This window comes from Eublepharis macularius, chromosome 9 (genome assembly GCF_028583425.1).
Source record: "Eublepharis macularius isolate TG4126 chromosome 9, MPM_Emac_v1.0, whole genome shotgun sequence".
In the NCBI taxonomy this organism is placed as follows: Eukaryota; Metazoa; Chordata; class Lepidosauria; order Squamata; family Eublepharidae; genus Eublepharis; species Eublepharis macularius.
In genome coordinates, this window is record NC_072798.1 from 87,763,302 (window position 1) to 87,788,884 (window position 25,583).

General features: G+C 37.4%; 1 protein-coding gene across 5 annotated transcripts in view; it reads left to right on the plus strand.

The window, feature by feature from the left end:
• Window positions 1-25,583, plus strand: part of BRD1 (bromodomain containing 1) — a 51,796-nt gene that overhangs the window by 4,715 nt on the left and 21,498 nt on the right. For 3 of the 5 annotated variants that reach the window (XM_054988085.1, XM_054988087.1, XM_054988086.1), the window contains exons 2-8: window positions 3,160-4,537; window positions 9,663-9,819; window positions 9,976-10,107; window positions 11,137-11,265; window positions 11,781-12,093; window positions 13,842-14,102; window positions 16,590-17,078. In XM_054988085.1, the coding sequence (XP_054844060.1) occupies window positions 3,174-4,537; window positions 9,663-9,819; window positions 9,976-10,107; window positions 11,137-11,265; window positions 11,781-12,093; window positions 13,842-14,102; window positions 16,590-17,078 (2,845 nt within the window). In that variant the 5' untranslated portion in view covers window positions 3,160-3,173. The remainder of the gene's footprint in view (window positions 1-3,159; window positions 4,538-9,662; window positions 9,820-9,975; window positions 10,108-11,136; window positions 11,266-11,780; window positions 12,094-13,841; window positions 14,103-16,589; window positions 17,079-25,583) is intronic. The other 2 variants (XM_054988089.1, XM_054988090.1) reach the window with 1 other exon arrangement.

Below are 25,583 nucleotides of genomic sequence, written 5' to 3' on the forward strand. Positions count from 1 at the left end.
TGATACAGACTAAAAGCAGCTTGCAAAAACGTGGTTGAAATAAACAATTTAAACAAACAGAATGAATAAACAAAGAAAACCGAAGTGTTCAAACTAACTGTTTTGGCCATTCTGTAAACAGGATGCTGTACTAGATGATCCACTGGTTTGATTCTGAAGAGCTGCTCTTGTGTTATTATCAAGACTAACTACAAAATTTAATGTTCAAGAGAGTTGCTGTGTGCTGTGCTAGAATGTTTCAGTTATTTTTGATTTGTAATTTTAGTCTAGAACATGTTAGCAAAGGAGGGTATAGCAGTTATACTCCTACTGTTGACTTTATCTTGTTTTCTATATATCTGCAAACATCGTTGCCTCCTTGTATTTTGAGCCTGGTAGAGAAGAAGGATAGATTTGTTGGTGGAGTTTGTTGAATTGAAGACTGGATCTGGTATCTTAGGAGAGCACTTATGTAATTGCAAGATTTCCCCACCGCCACCCTGGATCCTCTGAGAATTGGGAGGCTGTCTAAGAAAATGTTCTGTGGTGTGGGGGCTGCAGTAATGAGGGGGATTCAGATGAAAGCTCCACTTCCTTTTTTTGCAAGCAGAAAACGTGTAGGATCTAAATCATTGCCCAAGGAGATGGCATATTTTTCTGTTACTATTTGGCATGGGAATGTAAAGAATTGTTGGGTCTTGCTTTTTCTTGTACCTTCCCCCTGCTGCCTCTTTAGCAGCATATTGGATCCTTCACAACATCTGCCTTGTTCTTGAATCAGTCTGTTGTACTTTAACTCTTTAACTTTTCACTCAGTTTTGTTGCCTTATTGCAAAGCAGATCTATCTATAATCACACCACTAATTAAGATGAGCCTGGATACACAATGCAAGGAAACAAACTGTTGCCCTCTTCTTTTCAAGCACATAGCTTCAGGTCACAGAGGCTCTATATTTCACCCACAGTGTTTTTTCCATCTGTGCTTTATTTTCCTTTGGACAAATTTCCATTTTAAAGGATTCATAAAACTAATAACAATGGCAGTACAATATTAGTAAAGAGTCCAGTAGCACCTTTAAGACCAACCAACTTATTTGTAGCATAAGCTTTTGAGAACCACAGCTCTCTTTGTCAGATGCATCTGATAAGGAGAACTGTGGTTCTCGAAAGCTTATGCTACAAAGACTGTCTTGTCTTGAGTAGGGGTGGTGAAATCCAGGAGCAGTAGATTAAATGTTTTACATTCTGCATAAAAGAAAATCTACTTTTGATTTGTAACAAGTTTTGTTACTTGTGATATGAAGCATAAAACTGAAAATGTGAGAAATAATGTTAATAGGTCTACAAATCCAGAATGAAATCTGTAGATTATCCAAAATTTGTTTTAATTACCAGCAGTGCATTTTGGCACACATTTCTTTTGGATGTGTAGAAAACAGAACCCGGTTTACTCTTCTTTCTGTCCTATTCAGTTAAAAGTTATCCTGTTACTGGACTGTATTTTGCAGTGCAGTGAATCCTTCATGGAAACTGATGACATGCCCAGTTCATATTTTTGAAACAAGTTTATGGCTTCTTTTTATCAAATTTCTAGCTGTCATGGTTTGAAACAGCAGTTATGGTTGGATGCTTTTAGCAAGTGGGGGAAGGGGAAGAATTTCCAGGGGTTATATTCATGGCCATCTTTCTCTCGGTCCCCTAACACATGCCAATGTGTATAACTTTTAATTCCCACGGAACATATTCCCTGCTGCCATTCTGGTTTCTTTTCCCTGATTTCAAGGTGTAAAAATTTCAAATATATTATAAAGCATACAAAGAAAGTCAATGTGAAAAATGGACATAAATTTTCATAGGTGGGGTACAATGAGTATGCTCCTTGATTCCCATCTCTCTGAAAATCTGTTTCTGAAGGTTAAAGGGCCCTGCAGTTGGAAAGCTTATTTGGTAGCTTCTGTTTCCCTTTCCCCCTACGAATGGAAGGGCTTCCTCCCCAGCATGGGCGGGGGGGCAAGCCAGTGCTTGATATTCATTCTACACTAAATCTTTTTACAACTTATTTTTTGTAAATAAATCTTTGTTTCTGTTCCAACTTTGCTCTTTGTCTAGAATTGTTTCCTTAACAGTGTAGTGTAGCTGCCCAACTTATACTATACAGTACTGCACCTTTAAATGTTGATTGCTTCTGAGAATGTTTCAAAATGTATACAGTAAAAATAATGATTGTGACACAAATTATTAAATAACATGCTTGATGAGTCATTTATTATTGTTTGGGCACAAACAGAATCAAAGGTGGACTGTAAATAACAAATAAATTTGTCATACTATTTTGCAAAATAATGATTAACAATTTATGAGGTTAAATACAGTGTTGTAAATGTATTATTAAATACATACTTTGGGCTGAAGTTTAACCCCTCCCCTCAATAATGGTTATAAGTTGCCTTGATCATGTTCTGTAACAAAAGAGTAAAAGTGACTGTTTATCTTATTATTCATATTTCCTCTGTTTTTCATATACTACTAGGAGAAAGCAAAGTATAAATATAGTGCTCTCTGATGTAAGACTTAGGATATTTGTTTTCCTATTTTAGTTCCTAATGAACATAATTTTAGATGCTGTTACTCTTGTTTTTACTCATTTGGTTTCAGAAATGTGTATTGTCTACGCAATATGTAAGGTGTGAATAAGTAGAAAAACTATTATTTAGCTATAAGAAATGTTGAATAAATGTGTCATACTTTAAACTTTAACATAATTTTTAGAGTAGTTCAGGAACAATGTAGGTTATTTGCTCTGACTGAATAATTTGGATCTTTACACACAATCTTTTCCCAAAGGGTATCAATAACTGTAGTACTATTGTTACTCTTTTTTTGATTTCAGAACTTTTTTTCAATATCAAAGCATGTATTTCTGCTCTAAGGTAATGGGTGGTTTTTTTGTATTTTTAAAATGACGTACAGTTTCTTTTAGTTACAAAGAAGTATGGAATTCTTAATGTGACCTTCTTAAAATGCTGTTTGGTTTAAAATACTTTGAATTCATTTGAGAGTTATAGGTAACAGTATTAAATGGGGGAGGGTAAGAAGGAAGTTAGATTATTAAACTAGTTTTTATATTTTTTGTTTTAACTTTAAAAGAGAACTTTATCTTAATTATGGTTCTATTTTCAGATAATCAGTACCAAATGAGGAGGAAAGGAAGATGTCATCGAGTATCTTCAGCAAGGCACTCTTCTTCTCCCTGCAGTATTAAACACTCTCCTACAAGAGAAACCTTGACCTATGCTCAAGCTCAAAGAATGGTAGAAATAGAAATCGAAGGTCGATTGCATAGAATCAGTATCTTTGAGCCCTTGGAGGTTATATTAGAAGATGATCTTACAGCCCAAGAATTGAGTGAATGCAACAGCAATAAAGAAAATAGTGAGAGACCGCCAATTTTTTTGAGAACCAAGCGGCATAGAAACAACAAAATTAAAAAGAAAAATGAAGCTCTTCCAAGTGCACATGGCATTCCATCTACAGCAAGTATTCTTCCAGAACCCAAAGTGCATATTGTTGAGTACAGTCCACCTTCTGCTCCTCGAAGGCCTCCAGCTTACTACAAATTCATTGAGAAGTCTTCGGAAGAACTTGATAACGAAGTGGAGTATGATATGGATGAAGAAGATTATGCATGGTTAGAAATAATTAATGAGAAGCGAAAGAGTGATGGAGTCTCTGTTGTATCACAAAATATGTTTGAATTTCTTATGGACCGTTTTGAAAAAGAGTCTTACTGTGAGATTCAAAAACAGGGTGAACATCAGTCTTTAATTGATGAAGATGCGGTTTGTTGTATTTGCATGGATGGAGAGTGTCAGAACAGTAACGTAATTCTTTTTTGTGATATGTGCAACTTAGCAGTGCATCAGGAGTGTTACGGGGTGCCATATATACCTGAGGGCCAGTGGCTCTGCAGACAGTGTCTGCAGTCCCGTTCACGGCCTGTAGACTGTGTACTGTGCCCAAACAAAGGAGGTGCCTTTAAAAAGACTGATGATGATCGGTGGGGACATGTTGTGTGTGCTCTTTGGATTCCAGAAGTTGGATTTGCCAATACCGTTTTTATTGAGCCAATAGATGGAGTCAGGAACATTCCCCCTGCACGATGGAAATTAACATGCTACCTCTGCAAACAGAAAGGTGTTGGTGCCTGTATTCAGTGCCACAAAGCAAATTGCTACACAGCATTCCATGTTACATGTGCTCAGAAAGCTGGTTTATATATGAAAATGGAACCAGTGAAAGAGCTGACAGGCAGTGGAACAACGTTCTCAGTAAAAAAGACTGCTTATTGTGATGTACATACACCACCAGGTTCTATTCGGAGACCTCTGAATATTTATGGAGAAGCTGAACTGAAAAATGGTCTATACAGAAAAGAGGGCTCAGCCAAAACAAGGTCTGCGTCAAAAGTCAAGAAAAAGGCTAAAAAGTCCAAGAAAGCAGCAACTGAACCTTGTACAGTTATGCCTGCAGTGTCTGCCCCATGTATCCCTCCTCAGAGGTAAGGACATTTATTAAAGATAAATGCATTCGCTATGTTGTTGTGGGCATATGTCAGCTTATTTCATTTGATACACTTATATGAACTTTTCTCGAAAGAAGATGGTCTGTTTTGTACATCATATAAAGAATACTTTTGGACATTACATGCTGAACCTCTCTTGGAGACAAAAGAGGGAAGGGCTTTCACAGTCTTAATTGTTGGTCCCACATGTAGGTTTAAGTTCAGCTTATTGGTACCTCCAGTCAAAAATGGTCTTCCTTCATGAAGTACCTTATTTTCAAATGCTTGTGTGTTATTGGGGTTTGAGCTTTTGAAGGCAGGAATTGCTTGGATGACTGATGGATGTCACATGATAAAAATTTATTTCAGAACAGCTTATTTTGACATGTGAAAATTGCATCAAAAATGTGATGTCTACCTGTTTTTTTTTTTTTTTAGGGTTGGACACATATGCCCTTTACATATTATTTTTTTTAAAAAAAATGGATGTTCCCTTTTCTAAAATATAGCCATTTACACATTAATTATCAAGTAAATTGAAAATTGGCCTTTGGATACAGTACACTTTGTCATAGGATTTGTATGTTTTAATGGTGTTTAAATATACCAAGATTGAGTACTCATTCTCATACTGTTTTTCCATAGACTATTGTATATGTCAAAGCTGCTCATTATTCCCCAATATAGAGATAGGAACTTCTCTGTGGGATTTAGTGCAAGAGCTGGTGAACAGAGAACTGCTCCAGTGTGATCTTGTCTCATAGCTAACACACACCCCACCCCACCTCCCTGTTTGCTATCCATCAGCTTTGATGAGTTTAGCAATTCCTTTTTGCTGAGCGCTGGTGTTGCTGTACAAATAGAATTTGCTATATGACATGGAAACTAACAGTAAACTGACCTTGATGGGATGAAAGAATACTACCAGTGACAGTACTCATCCTTTAGGTAATCACAAACAGCAAGGTTTATGATTCATTCTCACTCACCCACGCAATCCGTTTTAGAATTCCTGAATGTGTTAATTGGCTGCTAAACATAACTTTCAGATTGTGGTAACATCACTTATTGTTTCCTACTTCAGGAAATGTTCCATAAATAAGAGTTCTGGATAATGTCAACAGTTCTCCCCCTCCCTCTATCCACCACTGCCATCTTCAGGAATGTAATATTTCGTCCTATTGAAACACTCGCTGAAATTAATCGAGTAATGCAAAACGCTAAGAACAGAATAGCCAACATGTTCCTTTATTCCCTACTGAGAGAATAGATTCATGATTTAGAGTTGTTCATATTCTTATTGAAGAGATTAAGCAAAATTGGTAGCATTCAGTAGCATTCAAACGTAGGGATTCCTCTACTAAGACTCCAGTTTTAAGCGTCTTTATTCAGCAAGTCTCATTGATCCCAGATAAACTTACCTCTGAGCAGGGCTTTTTTTCTGGGAAAAGAGGTGGTGGAACTCAGTGGGTTGCTCTCGTTGAAAATAGTCACATGGCTGGTGGCCCCGCCCCCTGAACTCCAGACAGAGGGGAGTTTAGATTGCCCTCCGCGCCGCTCGGCGGCGCGTAGGGCAATCTCAACTCCCCTCTGTCTGGAGATCAGGGGGCGGGGCCACCAGCCATGTGACCATTTTCAAGAGGTTCCGGAACTCCGTTCCCCCGCGTTCCCCCTGAAAAAAAGCCCTGCCTCTGAGTAAGATGTTTTGGATTCCCCTGTAAATCTATATTAATAGTTCAGAACGACTTAAATACTTGGATTGTTGAAACTTTGAAAGTTTACTCATGTTGAAATGGTGTTATTTTTTTTAAAACAACGTATCCCAATCTTTGAAAGCAGCTTTTGGGGACACGAAGTTCTGCAGTCAGAATAGGTAGTGAGAAAAGCCTTGTGTTCACTCAGTACTCTGCGTGGAGACCTTTAGATCCCACTTACTATGTTAATCTCTTTGCATAGTATTGATAATACTAAGAGTGCAATCCCGTCTTTCGTGCATTGGTTTTAGTTGGCTTATACTGGAATAACTCTGCATATGGTTGTGCTGTTAGATATCCTTTGAACACTGTGTTAGATAAAGCAGGGTCAAGCCATAATACTAATTTTTTTACTCAGCTATAGTATTTTTTTCTCCAAAAATATCTAGCTGTCTGGTCCAGGAACCTCCATATACCAACATCTCCTGTGGAATCCTTTTATTTTGATGCGTATCACAAAGGAAGAAGTAGCTTAAGGAACTAGATGCATCCGCTGGGGCTTAGATGAATCAAACGTTCTATTACATGGTCAGACTTGTACATAGTCAACTTTCTGGCCCCATATATTAGTTAAGAATTATATGTGAGCAGGTCAGGAAGCTGGAATGCATTTGCAAATTGGAAGGGAGTCAGATCTTTTCTTTCAAAAAGTTAGTGTGTCAATATATAACTTTTGCTGAACGGCAATATTTACAGTTGCAACACTTGTTGGTATTTAAATATGGGCCTGCAGCTTCAGTGTTTCAGACTCTTCCCCCACTTTTGGAAACTGGTTCAACACAGAAAATGAACCCTACATTATTTGTTTATAAATACATTGTCAGTTAATAAATGCAATATGCAGAGTCTCAGAGATGAATGGAACAGTGAGCTAAATCATCCGGTTCTGCCAAAGCAATGGGACATGGTTTTTAAGTCTTATACCTGTTGCTTCTCTGGGCCTTTAGTTTCAGCTTACACAACAAAAAATTATGTTCAGGGTAAATTGGAGATCACAGCTTCTTTTCAGCCAAGAAGTAAGTACATTGTCCATTTGTTGATGTTGTAACTTAAAAAATGCATCTCTTGAGCATATTCTTTGGACAAGTCCAATTATTAGGTCCTTTTAGGAGGAAGTCGTTATTCATATTAATTTTGTGTTAGAATACTTATTTAATTTTGAGCATGTTTATGTACTTTTAAACTATTTGCCTGTTTTATGGAACATGCCCTGACAGTCACTAAAAGTATTGGAAAAATAAAAGCCTGTTTCCTGTAATTCATTGAATTGTGGACCTTATAACCTTATAGCATTTGAACATATCGCATATAGTTGACAACTGTGTATTGATTTACTTTTAGATATTTGGAGACCTTTTACAGAAACCTATATAGAAATTTGCTACCGTTGTTTTTTATTGTTTTTGTTTTTTCTTTGCACAAATAAGTAAATTTTAAAAATATACATAACTAAGGGAGCATATCAGCTAGTAACTCTTGTGAACTTCTTTCCAAAGTGGCACTGCATAACTCCAGTAGCAAAATGTGTACATTGTTTATTAAATAAAGGGAGTCCCTGGATATGAAAGTAAACACTGGGGCTGTTTTGTTATAAAAGAAAGATTGATGATATTGAATGGGTGCAGGAACATAGAGGATAGGGGAGAATGTATGTGTATTTCTATAAGAGAAGCTAATCTGATTGACTTGTGTTTCACCATACTTGGTCGCTTGGATGAGCAGTTTGTAGGTAGAGGACTTTTATGCCAGTGACCATTTGCCTTAGAGCATGACATTCTGTTTGCCCAAGACTGTGTGTCAATGAGGCCAGTTCACTGGCCTCTATCAGTGGAGATAAAAGTTAACGCCTTTATATCTTCTCTTAGTTGTAGAAGTCTTATAGAGGAGCTATATAAAACTCAGGGATCAAAAACTTCTATAGAAATACTGGTTAAACTACTGAATTCTTTAAAACCTATTTTTTTCTAGATCATCCTGTTCAGCTAAGAGCTTAGATTTTCATGACAATTGGTTTGATAATGAATGTAGGCATTTGAAAAAGCGTATTCAGTATCAAATAGGAAGTTTAGAGAGAGTTACAACCTGCAGACCCTTGAGGCCCCGAAGCAACCCGAATGCTTTGGGAAGCTTTGATTCTGGATTTCCAAATCGAGGCCAGCATGCTGGCTCCGATTCGGGAATCCCAAATCTTTACAGATCGAATCGGAAACCCGAAACACACACCCCTAGTAATGACCCTAATGAATTTTGGTCATTGGTAACACCTGTGTTTAGTGCTAAAGTAACAGCTCCCTTTTGTATTTCTTCCAAAGTTTGGGAATTTCGTTTTTCTATACTTTATTCTTCAGCAGCACCTGTTAATCATATAAAAGAAAATCCTGAGGGATTACCCCCTTGGCCTCAGGTTTTGCTTGCCAAAATTTAAGAACTCCTTGGCAAAATAAAAACTGGGAAAGTACCTGGTCCAGATTTGATCCCTATTGAGCTGTACCAGCATAACATTGCTTGGTAGAACACTATGTTGGCCCAGTTTTCTCAGTAATAAATAAAACTAGTATAATTCCAAGTGGAATTATAGTGGAATTATTCCAATTATAGTCTCTATCCATAAAAAAGGTGATAAGGATAATCCCACCAATTACCATCCAGTTAGCCTTTTGTCTTCTTTAGGGAAACTGTTTCCTTGTTATTACAAAAATTACTAGATTGGGTGAACTTCTGAAAAGATCCTAGGCCCTGATCAATCAGGCTTTGTTACTGGATGGTCCGCAATAGATTGTTGTTTAGTTTTATATCACTTAGCCAGGAAATATTCGATAAAATATGCAGTAGTAAACATCACAAAAATTAATTCTGCATGTCATTTCTACGGAGTTAGAATACATTTGATCATATTGTGACTTTGGGGACCAAAACCTCTCTTATGCTAAGTGATAGTCTTTATTGGAGGAAAATCTACTTCTGTCAGAGGGCATCTCAGTTAGGGGTCTTTGGATCCAACCCAATTTTTTGGACTATTCCTAATGAGTCACCAAGTAACTCTTAAATCATATTTCTCTTTGGATTTTGCGCGATCTGCACAATTGTTCATAGTATCAAAAGAATCATGCAACTAGTTCTGTTTACCTAAGACAGATTTGGATTTTCTTCATAGACAGCACCCCCACCACAGGCGAATTTCTTGAAATGGAGAGAAGTTTCAAAAGCAGTTTATAATATGACATGAGAGTTTGCCATTGAAAACAAAAAATCTAAAGTCTGTAGGCACTCCAAAGTAGACCGTATCATTCACAGTCTCTGTTAGAACAAGAAATCTTTCCTTGCTGTTACAAATAATGATATATTTTTTTGTTTTTTACATGCTTTAGATTAAATAAAATTATGAATCAGGTTGCCATTCAGCGGAAGAAACAATTTGTTGAAAGAGTGCACAGTTACTGGTTACTAAAAAGGCTGTCCAGAAATGGCGTTCCTCTGTTAAGAAGACTACAATCCAGTTTGCAGTCGCAAAGAAACACACAACAGGTATGTATGTTCTGAAGCATAGTTGAGCCACTTATTATATAATGAATATTTCATATTGAATAACTACATGATCTAATCTGACTGATCAGTTTTTGCAGTAGAACAGCATATAATACTGTAATATTAATGGTATTTTTTTCCCTTTCCATTTTTAAGAGGGAAGATGATGAAGAAACACAAGCTTTAAAGGAGAAGTTGAAGTACTGGCAAAGGCTACGCCATGATCTTGAGAGAGCACGATTGTTGATAGAACTTATACGAAAACGAGAAAAATTAAAAAGAGAGCAGGTACACGCATAACTTCTTAGTAGAGTTTTAAATCGCTAGCTGAATACTCCGAGGCAGAATAGATAGCAGTTTTTAAATTCTATTTGTGAATGCTTTTCTCAACTCACCTGTTCCATAGTATCTGGGCATGCAGAAGATGGAAGCATGATAAATTAGGAGAGCAGTTGTGGAGCAGCAAGTAACTGCTCTTGGCTCTGGCACAGATCTCACTCCTTACTTTAACTGTGGTTAAGCAAGCATTGACACTAGCTTGGGCCTGGTTTTAAATATTCAGTTTCAACTATAGTTGATGGTATGTCAAGGGATTGTGAGATCCTGTCCTACCACAGTTAAGAGATGACCACCATTAATGCATCTAATAGTTCAATTTAAATTACATTTGTACTTTCCATCCAAACTTTGGCTAAATTTAAAATCTTGAGCGTACAATGAGTCATTGATTTTGTACATTATAGGGTAAATCCTTTTTGTATGTGTGATGAAATATGTTAAATGTATTGTCGAAGGCTTTCACGGCCGGAGAATGATGGTTGTTGTGGGTTTTCCGGGCTGTATTGCCGTGGTCTTGGCATTGTAGTTCCTGACGTTTCGCCAGCAGCTGTGGCTGGCATCTTCAGCCTGGAATACAGCCTGGAAAACCCACAACAACCAAATATGTTAAAACTCTCAATTTTTTAAAAGAAAAATCATCCTGCTCGTATTGTAATGTAGTATGTTTTTTCTCTTGTAAAGACACCTTTGTTCTAAGGGCTGCATTTCTTAGCATTGCCAGATTCACACAGTATTTTATAATTAAGCTGTACATCTGGAACAGAACAAATTCTGTTCTTACTGCATATCTGTGGTTGCAGTCTTACACACCATTGGAAGTATGTACCACCAATCTCAGTGGGATTTACTTGTGATTACATTTTTTTGTGGCATTCAGTTTTAAGGCTGGTATGTTAACCCTTCGTTTTTGGGTCTTTTGTGTGCGTGTAGTATGTACTTGTATATGCACGTTGACTTTTTTCTCTCTCTTTTATTTAGATCAAAGTGGAACAGGTTGCCCTGGAGCTTCAGTTAACTCCTTTTACTGTGCTGCTGCGGTCAGTACTGGATCAGCTACAAGAAAAGGATTCCGCTCGCATTTTTGCCCAACCAGTTAATCTTAAAGAGGTGAAATGTTACTATTTCCAGTACAGATTATGTAGTTCACTAGCATTGTGCAGTATAATTTTCAGTTTCCTTGTTCTGAAAAACTGACCAGTGGTTGGATACAAAAAATCATGAGCTGGTAGAATGGACTCACCTAATCCTATCTCCTATCCCCTCGCTTCCATGCACCATTAAAAACCCTGATGCTGAGATTTAGAAATCTCAGTGGAAATGCATTTCCACATTATTTTGGAGGTTATATATTGTGTTAATTTTTATTGGTAGAAGGGAGGGTAGTAGAGAGGTTTGGAAAGCAATGCTCCAGGTTATCAGGAGACGGCAAGTTACATATTTGTATGCATGTCATTAATTTGTCTGTGGATTTATTTGTGGAGAAATTAAGCAGCTGTTACTTTCCATTAATAGTTCACGTTCGTTGTCATTTTGCAAGTTGGAAGTGGTGATTTGTAATGTATTAGTTAAGACATAAAGAAGAAAAACAAAATTCTCATGTCCTTCTCAAACTTGTGCTTTAGGTTCCGGATTATTTGGATCACATTAAATATCCCATGGATTTCTCTACCATGAGAAAACGGTTAGATGCCCAAGGGTATAAAAATCTCACTGAGTTTGAAGAGGACTTCAACCTGATCATTGATAACTGTATGAAATACAATGCGAAGGACACAATATTCTATAGAGCTGCTGTGCGGTTAAGAGATCAAGGAGGAGTTGTTCTGAGACAAGCTAGACGAGATGCTGAGGCAATTGGCTATAATAATGAAACTGGAATGCACTTACCTGAACGGCCTAAACTTGAATCTCCTCCACCTTTCACTTGGGAAGATGGTAAGGACACTAAGTGGTTTGAACATAATGGATGGGTTTGTCCTTATTTGCAAGTCCTATGTACATATTAAATGAGCACTTTGAGACATGTGGCAAAGGTTGGATATGTTTTCCACTGTACAGTAGTACCTCCCTTCGTGCTGCTTTACAGCTTGATTTTGAAATTGCTATGTGATTAAAGGCAACTTGTCATATAGTTCGAAAGGACTGTGGCTGTTGAGGTTTAAGGTGCTTCATAGGATGAAGCAGTGGACTGTGAAAAACCTTTCCTTAGTTCTCCCTTCTAGGCGTTGATCCAGAGGAGTTAACCATGTTAATCTGTAGTTGCAAAATAGTAAAGAGTCCAGTAGCACCTTTAAGACTAACCAACTTTATTGCAGCATAAGATTTTGAGAACTCCAGCTCTATATGTCAGATGCATCTGATGAAGAAAGCTGTGGCTCTCAAACACTTATGCTACAATAAAGTTGAGTAGTCTTCTAGGCATTGCCATTCCATTTGTAATAGAAAGAAGGCAGAACGTTTCAAGAGAGAGAAGGATGACACCACAAGATAGATGCTAGTGTATGCAGATTTCTCATGTTTTTTGTGAGTCTTTCCCAATATTAGCTTTGCTGTTCATTGTTTATGGAGTTTGGGTTTTTTTAATATTTTAAAATCGGTGCATGTTCCACAACTTTCCATTTGTTCTGTTTGTTGTGGAGATTTGTTGTTTCTCTGTTTCTCATTTGCATTGTAATGTTCAGCTGGGCCTTTTTTAAAAAAAAAATTGATTTCAGCTAGGTATACCAATCGGGGCAAGTACACTAGATTCTTCCTAAACTTGTAGTAGGTGCCCCCCATTGCTTCCATTAAAAGGCCATGTATTCATGGGAGCTCTGAAAGTGGCTTTATTTAAAATAATCTCTACAGTGACTTTATTGGAAAAAGTGCTTCTTCTGTGCAGTTTCTCACAAGATCTTCTCATGAGATTTTAAGGACTGACAAGGCTTAAAACTGTGCAGTTTCTGGCCTGTGGTTTTAAGTATAATCTTAGCTACAGAGCTAGAAAGTCAAACAAATTCAATATCAAGGATCTGTCAAGAAGAATGTTAACAAGATGGGTTAGAAGATGGTGGTTGTAGAAGCAGCTCCTAGGAGTAGTGGCTAAAAGAAAAAGGGTCTATTTTGCTTACAGAAAAATAATTGAGAATATTCCCAGCTTGCTGTTAAACCTGAAAGTTAGCCAATATAGTCGCTAATTTTCTGTAAGAAAACATGTCTTGTTTCTTTCCAATTTGATGTAAGATGTCATGTAGTAGTGAGGACAATCACTCTTAGAAGATTTCTGAGGAAAGGTTCAGCAGTCATCTATTTATTTTAGAGCAATAAACAGTAGCTCTTTATATCGCAGCTCCAGCAGTAAGTTTACATTGCACAAGGCAGCAGGAAGTTTAAGCAGGAGGTGTACTAGCAGCACACCTGAATAGCTTGTGACAAAGGAGGTTGTAATACTGTGCTAGCCCAACCCTGTAGCAAGAGGCTAGAGAGAGAAGTAGGAAAGAAACTACATGAGTGTTCCTCATTACTTTAATATAGAAACCTGCTTTAACTATTGCCGGCAGTTTTGTGCCTGCTTTGCATCAGTTGCAGTGACAGAATAGAATCCTGCAATTTGGATATTCCCACTGCAGCATTTTTGTCCTGTTTTAAGCTGTGTTTTTAATGCTGTGAAAAAAAAATGTTAAATGCCTGTGTTTTAACTTCAGTGGATAGGTTACTGAATCCTGCTAACAGAGTGCACATGTCTCTGGAAGAACAGCTGAGAGAATTGTTAGAGAAGCTGGACCTTACCTGTGCAATGAAATCCAGTGGGTCTAGAAGCAAGCGAGCAAAGCTTTTAAAGAAGGAGATTAATATGATCCGCTGCAAGATAAGTCAGCAACATCATCAGGCCCCTCAGACTGAATCAGGTATTGGAAGTTTCGAAGAAGAAAATGCAGTATTAGAACAAGAAGGTGAAGAAGAAGGTAAGAGCTTTGCTGGTTACACTAGTATTACCAAAAAGTGATAGTAATCAGCACAGTCAAGGTTTCTTTCGGGTGGGGTGCTTATTTAGTGTTAATTGGAAGCCTGGGAGTTCTAAAAAGTTATGTAAAATCTAATTGCAATAATGGAAATGCTTAGTTTCTTTTCAGTGATTTTCTTCTGCCACTCTTTTTGCCCAGGTGCACTAAGGCCATCTTAGTGTTTGAATTAAAGTAACACTAGGGCTGGAATCTATGTACGCTTACTTGGAAGTAGGTCCAGTTGAACACAGCCATACTTGCTTCTGAGTAAGCCTGCACAGAATCAAATTGCATGCTGGCAGCATAGTGTACAGATTGTAAGTTTTGAAAAATGCACATATAACTGTGCTGAATTTCTACCAGTTTGAGGCTAGTGGTGAAGCTCCAAATGATTTCACGTTGAATAAGAGAACTTAGAAGTGGAGATATCCTGAATAAACTAAAATAAAATAATGCTTTAACTTGTCAGAAAGCATTTTGTCATCTGTAGCTTACGTGTGTTTGTGTATGTGCACATATTTGTGTTGCATACACACATACATTCAGTCTCAACTGTAAATAACTCCAGTGATTATAGACTAACTTGAAAGAGACCTATGATTGGCAGCAATAGGAGATCATGGAAATGAAAATAAACTAATATGGCTACAAAGCAGAGCGTTGCTTTCCATTCTTATCCAGCAGTTACCTTGTATAGGAAGTGTATGAAAGTGTTACATTTGCATGGCAGGGCTTCTGTCTTTTTTTTTTTAAGCAGCAGCTGCTCCCTTCTACCACATTGGGAACTGCTCCTGATATTCCTGTGGCAAAATTTACCATTTAGGGTAGGGGCATATCAGGTAGCCATCTTGACTTGTCTGAATTTACTACATATATTAACTACAAGCAGCTGTCTTCCACCACGTTTCTCTTTGTTTGGAAATATTTATCAAATCAGATATTCGCCATGTAATCCCCCTTTCAAAATAATATTTCTAAATAATGATCCTCAGCAGTGCCCAACTGATTTTGTTTAAAATCAATTTTATTCGTGATTTCTTAAATTGAACCTCTGTAAAAGAAAATTGAAAGGATAAGGTATGGATAGAATAACATGGGTTTGTCAGTTTCTTTAACTAGCATTTAGACTTTTTTTTTTTAATAAAAAAAACCCTAATTTTTTCAGTGAGGTAGGAGAAAAATTTATAAGAGGAGAAACCAGGTTCAATGGGAGATACGTTCAAGGAGGGTTTGGGTGGCTGACTTCAGAGAACCACCCACGTGATACTGGCCGTTGAAGATGCTGAACATAACATTTTCATAGAAGTGTATGTTCTGTTTGCCTCTTCAGTTGGTATGTCATTAGTGGACATTTTATGTAGATTATTAAGAGGTATTTTTAATAGACATTGTAGGGTTTTTTAAAAAAAACAAATAGCAGGCATTCTTACTAGCACGGAATTGTTGTAAAGAACATCGCAATTAGCCTTGAAATAAATAGTGTGGGGAAAGTGGAACCAGTGGTTTTTCAGATATTCTTTCAAATAGCCTGTAAAGTTTTCTGCTAAGTACTTACCGCAAAACAGTAAGGCTTGGTTCAAATGTCGTGGCAAACCGCGCTTTCTCACTGTCTGAACAAATCTTGACGGAGCATCAGCTTCACTGTTCTTTCTCCCCCTTACACTGACCGTAGGGTTTTTTTTCTGTTAGGATGTAATTTGGTCTGTGATTTGGTCTGAAAATGAAAGTAACTATTGCATTTTTGACTAATCACATTGTGGGGGGCCGGGGGCAGAGGTTGCAGTGAAGTGAGCCTAAAACTCCTGCCAGGTTTTCCTGGGTAAGAGCAAAGCACAGTGTGCTGTTATATCTGAATCAAGCCTAAGTGTAACTTTTGCTGAACTAAAAATGGTAGCCATAATGATAAAGATGCTCTTCAGTGCTTCCCAAATATATTAATTTAGGGAAACGTTATAATTCCCTCTTAATTTTTGTAACTTAAGAGTACAAATGTAAAAAATAACCAACAGAAAAAGGTTTAAATGAGTAAGATGGATATATTGTGTGTGTGTGTATATATATATGCATCTTACTGAACAGTAAGTGCTTTAATAAACATCAAATTATGAAATACTATCTAATATGAGAAATAATAGTATTTTTGAGGCTTAAATTTTTTACTCAACCCTTCACATTCTACAACACAAGTAAGCCCTCTCATTCTGGGGTGGCTTACTGGTTGATTAAATGTGTTGAGAATTCTAGCAGATCTTTTCAATGCCCGCTGTATTCCCCATGTAAACCCAGGCATTAACTAGGATAGATTTGTTTAAAGTCTATATATGTAAGGTGGTATACTCTGTATCAAACAACAATACTTATTGTGGGCTACGTATTTGATACTAAGTTTTATGTAGTAGCTCTTATAACTATCAGTTTTCAAAAATCCAACTTTATTAATTTTTTCAGGAGATAAATCTCCCCCTAAACTTGAACCATCAGATGCATTACCTCTTCCTTCAAACTCGGAGACTAATTCAGAGCCACCAACCCTCAAACCAGTAGAACTCAATCCAGAGCAGAATAAGCTTTACAAAAGAGTAAAATTTGACAATGAATTGTATAGTACTTCCATTCAGAAAGAAATAAATGGACACACTCCAGAACACTTACTTGACAATAATCTCAGTGAGTCGACCGTTTCTGCTGTAGCTGAGTCATCAACTGATGTAAACAGACGTACATCTGTTCTCTTCTGCAAATCGAAAAGTGTAAGCCCCCAAAAGTCTGCAAAGAACACTGAAACCCAGCCAACTTCTCCACAGCTAGGGACCAAAACCTTTTTGTCTGTAGTCCTTCCAAGGTTGGAGACACTACTGCAGCCCAGGAAAAGATCAAGGAGTGCATGTGGAGATTCTGAGGTGGATGATGAGTCCCCTGTAAAGCGTTTGGATACAGGTAAATGTTTGCTGGCGTATTTATTTTCAGAGACAACATGGATAAATGGCACATTTAATATTAAAACATGTTTGCATTAAATTGAGTATATAAATCTAAAACATTGTACATTTAACAACGTGTTACCATCTGTCACTAGTGAATTTGTTTTATCCATGTTGTCTAACTTGATATGAAGGGGTGGGGGGCAGGGGTAGTGCATGCAGTTCTGGTATGTCTGCTCCTTTTTTAAACACATGAAAATACAGGTATTTCTTCTGTTCCTTCCTGCTAGTCACGTTTTAATGTTTGCTGTCCATATATTACCTTGCATATTGTGTGCTTTGTATTTAGTTGTAAGTAAAATAATCTAATGTCCATTCAGAAGACAGCTTGATAAAATAACTTTCCAATATGTAACTTGTAACCATTTCTTCTTTGGTTGTGTAATTTCTGGCAACAGCCTCAGTGTGATGGGCACTTGTGCCCTAAAGTTTAAATTACAACTCCAATGAAAATCCTGCTTATCTAATATTAATTGGAAAAGAGGTAGAAGCCCTCTAGAGTTCACAGGTAAAACAGCTGCTTAATTACTTTGTTTGGTCTAAAATAATGTATCTTGATCCACACCATTGCTAAGGGCACAGGTAAGCTGGATGTGCTTATCAATTTCTACGTGCTCAAGGGTTTCTGTATTTAAAAAAACAGAGAAGGATCACTCAATTGAGCATTTGATATAGATGTTGGAGCGCACATGGAGAATTTCTGGATGTCGGAAATATGTGGTGATCCTGACTGAAACTTCTCAGGGTTCTTGTCGATATTTTCATGTGATAAACTTGGACTGTTTTTTTTGTGTGTGTTTTTTTTAAGGAAAATGCATGCATCATAACATTTTATTTTGATTTCAGTGTCTATATATACAGTCACATTTGTCAAGTAAAGGTAAACAAGCAAGATGTTTATACATTGTGAAATTTTATCAGTGTATACAAAATTCATTCATGAAATGCAAAATGTAGTTAGTTGCTGGTGCACTCTCGTTTCTTTATACCCCTCAAGTTGTTTATAAATGGTAGTGTTTATCATTATAATACAACTGACGGTTTATAACTGGTGAATTCCTCTTCAGAAATCCTTGTTCTGAATCCATCCATTACAGCCAAAAGCAGCTAGTGAATCAAAAAAAGACTGTCTAACAGTCAGTCATATACATCTGTTCAATTTGTGCTAACCTAATCTGCACAGTGTACATCCAGGTGAACTACAAAATCTAATCTAATCCTGCAGGTAGGATGTGTGTGTGCACATGCACACACTTTGAACTGGATCCAAAAATAAATAACCACTGCAGATTTAGAACCGATTTAACTTGGGGCTGGGTTATCAGTGTCAGTTTAAATTTTTGATTATCACATCATGGGCTTTAACGAGCGAGCTGCTTGAGTTTGCTAACATGATTGCTGTCATTTAGCATCACTGGTTTTGCCTCCACCTTCCTCTCACCCCCCCCCCCCCCCAATCTGTAGGTTTAAAGTCTTAGGTTGATGGGTCTATTATCTGTATGGTTCTCAAGGATGATTGTTTATGGGCAGCATCTGGTGCCCTGCCTCTTCACAGGGATTGCTGGGAATGCATCACATACTTGGATGATTTTTTTTGCTCTCCTGTAACTCTCATATGTTATTGAAGGTTGCTATATGACTCACAGAGATTAAGATTCTGTATTTCTGAGTGTCCACGCTTCATTTTTTGTTGCAGTTCATAACATTGGTCCGGATAATTGCATTGACCAGCACTTCTGCTCTGAACTCATATACCGAATGCACAGAGAATTTAGAAAAATGTTCCTGTACAGTTTAAATGAGTATCTACTGGAAGCATTTATTTGGGTTTGTTTTGATGGAGCACAGCTACTAGTTGATAATATAGCTTGTAATGCTACATTTTGCAAACAGAACCCACATTTTTGTTTCCTTGAGAATCCAGTGAACCCTGTTGTTGTAGCTTCCCTGCATCTTCTCATACTTCTCTCATGGGACCGTAATAAACCCTGAGTTTATCTACTCAACGGTGCCTCTACGGAGTCCTCAGTGGAAGATGAACTAAGCATAAATTCAGCAAGAATCAATCTTATATTAGCATCAATCTTATATTTCTAGCATATGTTGGCATGTTAAATCATAACAGAATCGAGAAAACAAGTAGGCTATAGTCCTTGTTCAGAAACGTTTTCTTTGATTTTGTTTATATCAGTATCAAAGGGTTTAAGTAGAGCAGCAATGGTATTGGCTGCTATTAGTTCAAAGCCTTGTGCATACATTCTTACGTTAAACCAAGTTGGAACATCATAAAACATAGAACATATTTGGTCAGTCAGTGACCAAATGTTTTCCTCCTTGAGTTTGATGTTTTGTTGTAGTAGTAGTACTAGTCTTATTTTTTTGAGGTACCAGTCTTTTAGTCCTCTATACTCTCATTTGGTTGCACATGGTGAAAGAAGTTTCAACTTGTCAGTCAGGTCTCCTGACTTTCAAATTAGAAGTGTTGTAGAATGTATTGTGAATATTAAGAGCCATTGTCACTCATAGTTTTTTTTTAAAAAAAAACTGCGAAGGATATCGCTTTCTGGCTCCTTAATATTCATGCAATATTTTGATGTCTGTTTACAGCAAAAATGATCTCTCAGAGTGTCCTTGTGATTGTATTTATTAGAATTATAACTTAGCTGGTATCATTATAAGGATGGCAATGTAAGAGTAATAGCCTGTCCCCTGAACTGGAAACAGTATCCTGTGAGTTAGGAGAAATACTGAAAATGCTACATTTTTCAATATTTCACTGAAAGTGCAGTCAACGAAAAATAAATCTGTTCTGTAGATATATCTTTATGAGAAAAAGCAAAGTTGCTTCTGTAGGTTTCTGAATGATGTAACTGAGGGAAGATTGAAATGGTTTAAGAAAGAAGAACCTACTTGCTTTCCCTTGAAACAGTTAATAATAACTAGAAACATTACGTTAAAAAGCCTAGTGCTACCTAGTGATTGTCTAATGAGTATACTGTTCTAAACAAATCTCTAAAACATTGATCTTCTGTTTAAAGGCTCAGTAAGTTGTTATCCAGTACATAGATTCTGAAAATTTCCAGCATTGATAGCTCATTCTGAATTTTCCCTGATTCAAACATTTTAAATACACAAAAGCAAATTTTAAAAACCTGATTAAATGTGATCATTCCGCTCTATTTTGTAATTATTAGTTAAATCCAAGTCTACTTGATAATAATGATGATATCTTTTTGTTTCCATGTGATGAAAATTAAACTTGATTCTTAGGGGTTCAGTAGTGCCCTGTAACACTCCTCAGCAGGTGATTCTGCAAATCCACAGTGCACATTCCAAGTTAAGGTGTGTGAGATGCTTTGTTGAGCTTTCTTTGCAAGTATCTTTCTCCACTATTGGCATCCTCAAAGTTATTCAGGCTGACTTCCATATCGAGAATTGAAGTGCGTAGCCAGCTTTAGAAACTTTTATGTTAAATAAAGTTGGTCATCTTACTCTCATTGGAAGGAATTCTTGCAAAATAAGTAGCCCATATTCTTGGTATCTCTTATGACTAATGGCTCCGGAAGGCTCTGCTGCTACTGCTTTCAATAATGAGCAGTTTATTCAAAGTGGAGACAGTTTTAGTCTTTCACTTCTAAATTTTATGCTATGTAGTAGAATACGTGAAAAGTTTGCTTAGCTTTTGCTAATCTTGCTCTGGATACTGCTGGGAGGATGGCTTATTTATTTACAGCTCTTTTTCCTTTCAGTGAGACTAAATGGCTTTTTCACTGTCTTCCAGGTTCTCATATTAACTAATATGCTGAGTATTTATCTATTTGGATCCTAATTATTTTCTATTATCCTGAACACGGACTGGAATTCAATGTTATGATCATTTTGGAACGCAGAAAGACAATTACATTTCAAGTAATTATTTTGGATCATGTTGGAGACACCAGCCATCCTTAAAACAAAATCAATATCTTGAACACTGTTGGAGGAAGTCTTTGATATATATGAACCTATGCTCTTCATTCAGTATTTTTCCCCATCTCCGTAAGTTAAAAAGTTGTATGTTACAATCTATGTGACATAATTTGTCGCAGTTTTACCAATCCCCAGGACTCTTACCACAGAAATGTTCCTTATGGGTTGATTGGTTAAGAATGTTTCTTTCCCTGTCTCCATTCCACTGCAAATAATGTCCCTTGGCCGGAATTTAAACTCCCTTAATTTGTGCACCAATTACAGTAACTATTTTTCTCTCACTTTTTGGTTTCATAAAACATAAGCATCTACAACAATATCGTAGTTACTGAAATGCAAACATTGTACACAAGCACTGAGTGGCAAAAAGTGGCATCTGGGGAGTGCCTCCTCTTGCTTGATGAACACATTTCCTGCGTTCAGCTGTGCGGAGAAGGAATTACTCAGGCAAACTTTGTGACTTCTTAAATGGAAGCGAGATTGAATTCCTTAATGCAACATTTTGTGTTACTTTTCATACTTCTAGTAGTAATTCTTCACTTTTCCATCTTCTGCTCTTTCATGATTGCTTGCTTGCTGCTGCATTAAGTTTTTGAGAGATCAGTGTAGAAGTATAGTCAGGAGACATTATCTGTTCTACCTACATACATTTCCTTATTTATATTTAAAAACTTTAAAAATGTAGTTAGAGTGTTGGACTGGGATCTGGGAGGCCCAGCTTCAAATCCCCACTCTGCCATGGAAGCTTGCTGGGTGACTTTGGACCAGTCACACCCTCTCAGCCTAACCTACCTCGCAGGGTTGTTGTGAGGATAAAATGGAGGAGAGGAGAACGATGTAAGCCACTTTGGGTCCCCATTGGGGGAAAGAGCATGATATAAATACAGTAAATAAATAATAAAATAGTGTAACTTGATAGGGATTTATTCTTTTCTCCCATCCCTCACCTCAATTCAAAATACTGCTGTACTTTTTTCACAGGTTTGTGTTACTTATTTCTTTTGAAGATTAATGCTTCCATGGATACATATTTCCACAAAATCTATAATACCAGTTTGGTGTAGTGGTTAAGATCAGCGGGACTCTAATCTGGAGAACTGGGTTTGATTCCCCCCTCCTCCGCTTGAAGCCAGCTGGGTGACCTTGGGTCAGTCACAGCTCTCTCAGAGCTCTCTCACCCCCACTCACCTCACAGGGTGATTGTTGTGAGGATAATACTATATCTCACTTTGCAGACCACTCTGAGTGGGTGTTAAGTTGTCCTGAAGGGCAGTATATAAATTGAATGTTGTTATTATTAATAGTGAAAACTCTCCTGCTAAAATTGCTTTACTGTTTTAACTTTGCATATTGGTAGCCATTAATTTTTGCATACAATTCTTCCCTGTTTTTGTTTTTTGCAAAGGAACTTTTTCCTTTCACCATTTGCAGGTTGGAGTGCAAAGATGGCACAGTTCATATATAACAGCAAACCACATATTACTACTATGTAAATAAACCTGGAGCAGTTCTCAGTTTTCATATACCGCCTCCCTCCATGTGCAGCTAGCTAACAAGTGAATTCTACTTTTATAGAAAACCATAGTTTGCTGTTACATTGGAACTAGAAAATCATGTTATATTTCACAGCATCCATCCAAACCAGGAATTCAAACACTGATTTGTTTCTGGTTTTGAATTTTAAAAGCTTGTTTGGATGTAATGGCAAGTGTTGGTTTGCCACAGAAGCAGAAATAAACCATTCATATGACAAGATGAAACGGTGTAAGGAAGAGCAATTTCGCAAAACCCAAAGCCCCAACCTTGTTTATGTATGATTTACATATAAACCACATATCAGGTTATTATGTAAGACAATTTAATTAATAGGCAAATGACTATTTAAATTAAGCATCTAAGATGTAGTCATCTAAAAACCATGGCTGTGAAGGTTTGGAATGAGCTTGTGACTTCCCTCCTTGCTCCCTCAAATGGGGCTTGCCTTTCAGGTTGTTTTTGAGCACAAAACATAGTTTGCTGTGAAGCCTTAAGGTGACAAGCTATGGTTGATGCTTCACCTCCAAACCAGCTATGATTCCTAATTTCTGGTTTGTAGGGAGAGTACTGGTCATAGTGTGCTGGTTTGGCCATTATACCAGTTCATGGGTTGCACTAGGAAGAAACATAGGAAGTACTAGAGTACTAAGCACTTTTAGGACTTAAGAACATATCTGTCAGCATGCCAAAATAGGGAAGAGGTTGAGGTAAAGTTTTGCAATTTCTCCTTTTCCTCAACAGTTTAATCTTTAAAGATCCTAAAGTTGCTCAAAATTTTGGTAACTCTTGAACACTTCACCATTCCTTGTCTCCTGTGAATCACTGTGTTGATAATTATTCTGTTGGAAGTGGTGCATTAAAACTGTATGTGTTTACAGCATATTGCTAACAGCCTGGCTTTCATTTTTGTGCGTTTATAGTACGTGCATTTGTGTATATTTCTGCACAGAGCCTTTAAGTCTTGGAGTACTGGGGAAATATAGGGAATGAAACTTCAGTTGAATATGTTTTTAAATGCAGCGTGTGTTTTGTTTGGGTTTCAAATATCGTTTCTACTATGCAGCTAACAAAATAATTGGTAGATGGCATACAGGAGTCCCGGGCATCGGATTTCCTAGCCTCCTAGAGATGGTGGTGCCCGACCTCCTGCAGCTACTCCCCATGTGCGCATGTTTCGGTTATGGCTAAAATTATGAACTTACCAAATTTTATTAGGATTGTGTTAGCTATGTAATTGTTCATTATTGTAAGTGTAATTTCTGTTTGGGGGGGGGGGGAATTCTTATTTGCATAAGGCTTCAGTCCTTTAACTGCTAATTTCCAGTAATAACTTTCCACTAAAATGTCTGCATGTTTGCTCATCTGAGTCGTGGAAACATCTTTGCTTGTGCACCCTCCACCAGTAATGGTCATATGCACAATTACGAATTTCGGAAATGTTCAAAGTAGCAGCACCAAAGGGATTCCGAAGGAGGCCTCTGTGCTAACATGTCACAAAGCATTTATTACAGCTTCCCTCATCACAATTTTCTGGTGCCCAAGCATATTCCAGGGTCTGCTCCCCATGATCGTGTATATCTCATATAATGGGGAACCACATATATTGACTTCATTTTTCCATGTTACATTAAAATATTTCCTTACACTGGAATATTTGGGTTTAGGACAAGTCATGTAAGAAATCATCCCTAGGATTTGTGTGTACTGTACGCAGAGCTTTTTTTCAGTGGGAACGCGGTGGAACGGAGTTCCGGTACCTCTTAAAAATGGTCACATGGCCAGTGGCCCCACCCTCTGATCACCAGACAGAGGGGAGTTTAGATTGCCCTCCGTGCCGCTCAGCAGCGTGGAGGGTAATCTAAACTCCCCTCCGTCTGGAGAGCAGGGGGTGGGGCCACCAGCCATGTGACCATTTTCACTGAGGGTAATTTAAACTTTAAAAAAACTCCCCCCCTTGTTCCAGCTGACTCAGAGTGACATCATTGTGCGGTCTTGAGTTCCACCGCCTCTTTTCCCAGAAAAAAAGCCCTGACTGTATATAATTTTAGAATTGGCTGTGTCTGATTTTTATTTCCACAGATTTATAGCCTACTAGTAGCTCAGGTTAACCACTATATGACCTGAACATAGCATGATTAACCATCTTAAGGTGACTGGAATTTTTCACAAGCTTTGCTTTTAAGAAATGAAATCTTGACAGCATCTCCTTCAAGATGTTCAAAGATTCATAATTCTGTGCTTCCACTATTCACCATTTCTGAAACAGGAGGAAAAAATGAAGAATATTCAGGTTCATATATACAGCACATAGTGATGACCTGAAGTGGCACATTTGCAATCTTTACCAGTAACCAGTTGAATTCTGTCTAAAATGTTTCCTTATACCTGGTCTCAATTTTGAGACAAAATATCACAACTAAAATGAAGTGAAACCAACTGTTCTGATTACTGTAAGACATTTGATGCTTTGGATTTGTTCAATAGTGGTAGCTTGTTGACTTATGTGGGGGCCCTGCATACGGCTTCTGCAACTTCTGGTGCTCTAATGGACACAGTGTGCCCTTTTATGTCTTCTTCAGATGATTTACGTAAAGGCTGAGAGGTTGTTGACTACATCTTTTCATTTTCTTCTGAGCGCTGTAGAACAAGCAATGTGCAGTGTCACGATTTCTCAGTTTGTGTGTTATATTAAATAGCTGTACTGTTGCAGCTGTACGAGGCAAGTTTTCAAAGTAGTAACATTGGTTTTGTACTTTTTCTCAGAATTGGTTCTTAAATATACTACTTTACAACAGTACTGTTTAACATGTCTGGTGATCTCCATTTTTTTCCCCTTGGACTTCATCTTGTCATTTCTTCACGGGTGTCTTATGTATTTTTGTACATTTCTTTTAATAGTGTCTCTTTTGCACATGTTTCTTTTGTATTAAGAGGCTCTGAAACATGTATATATTTG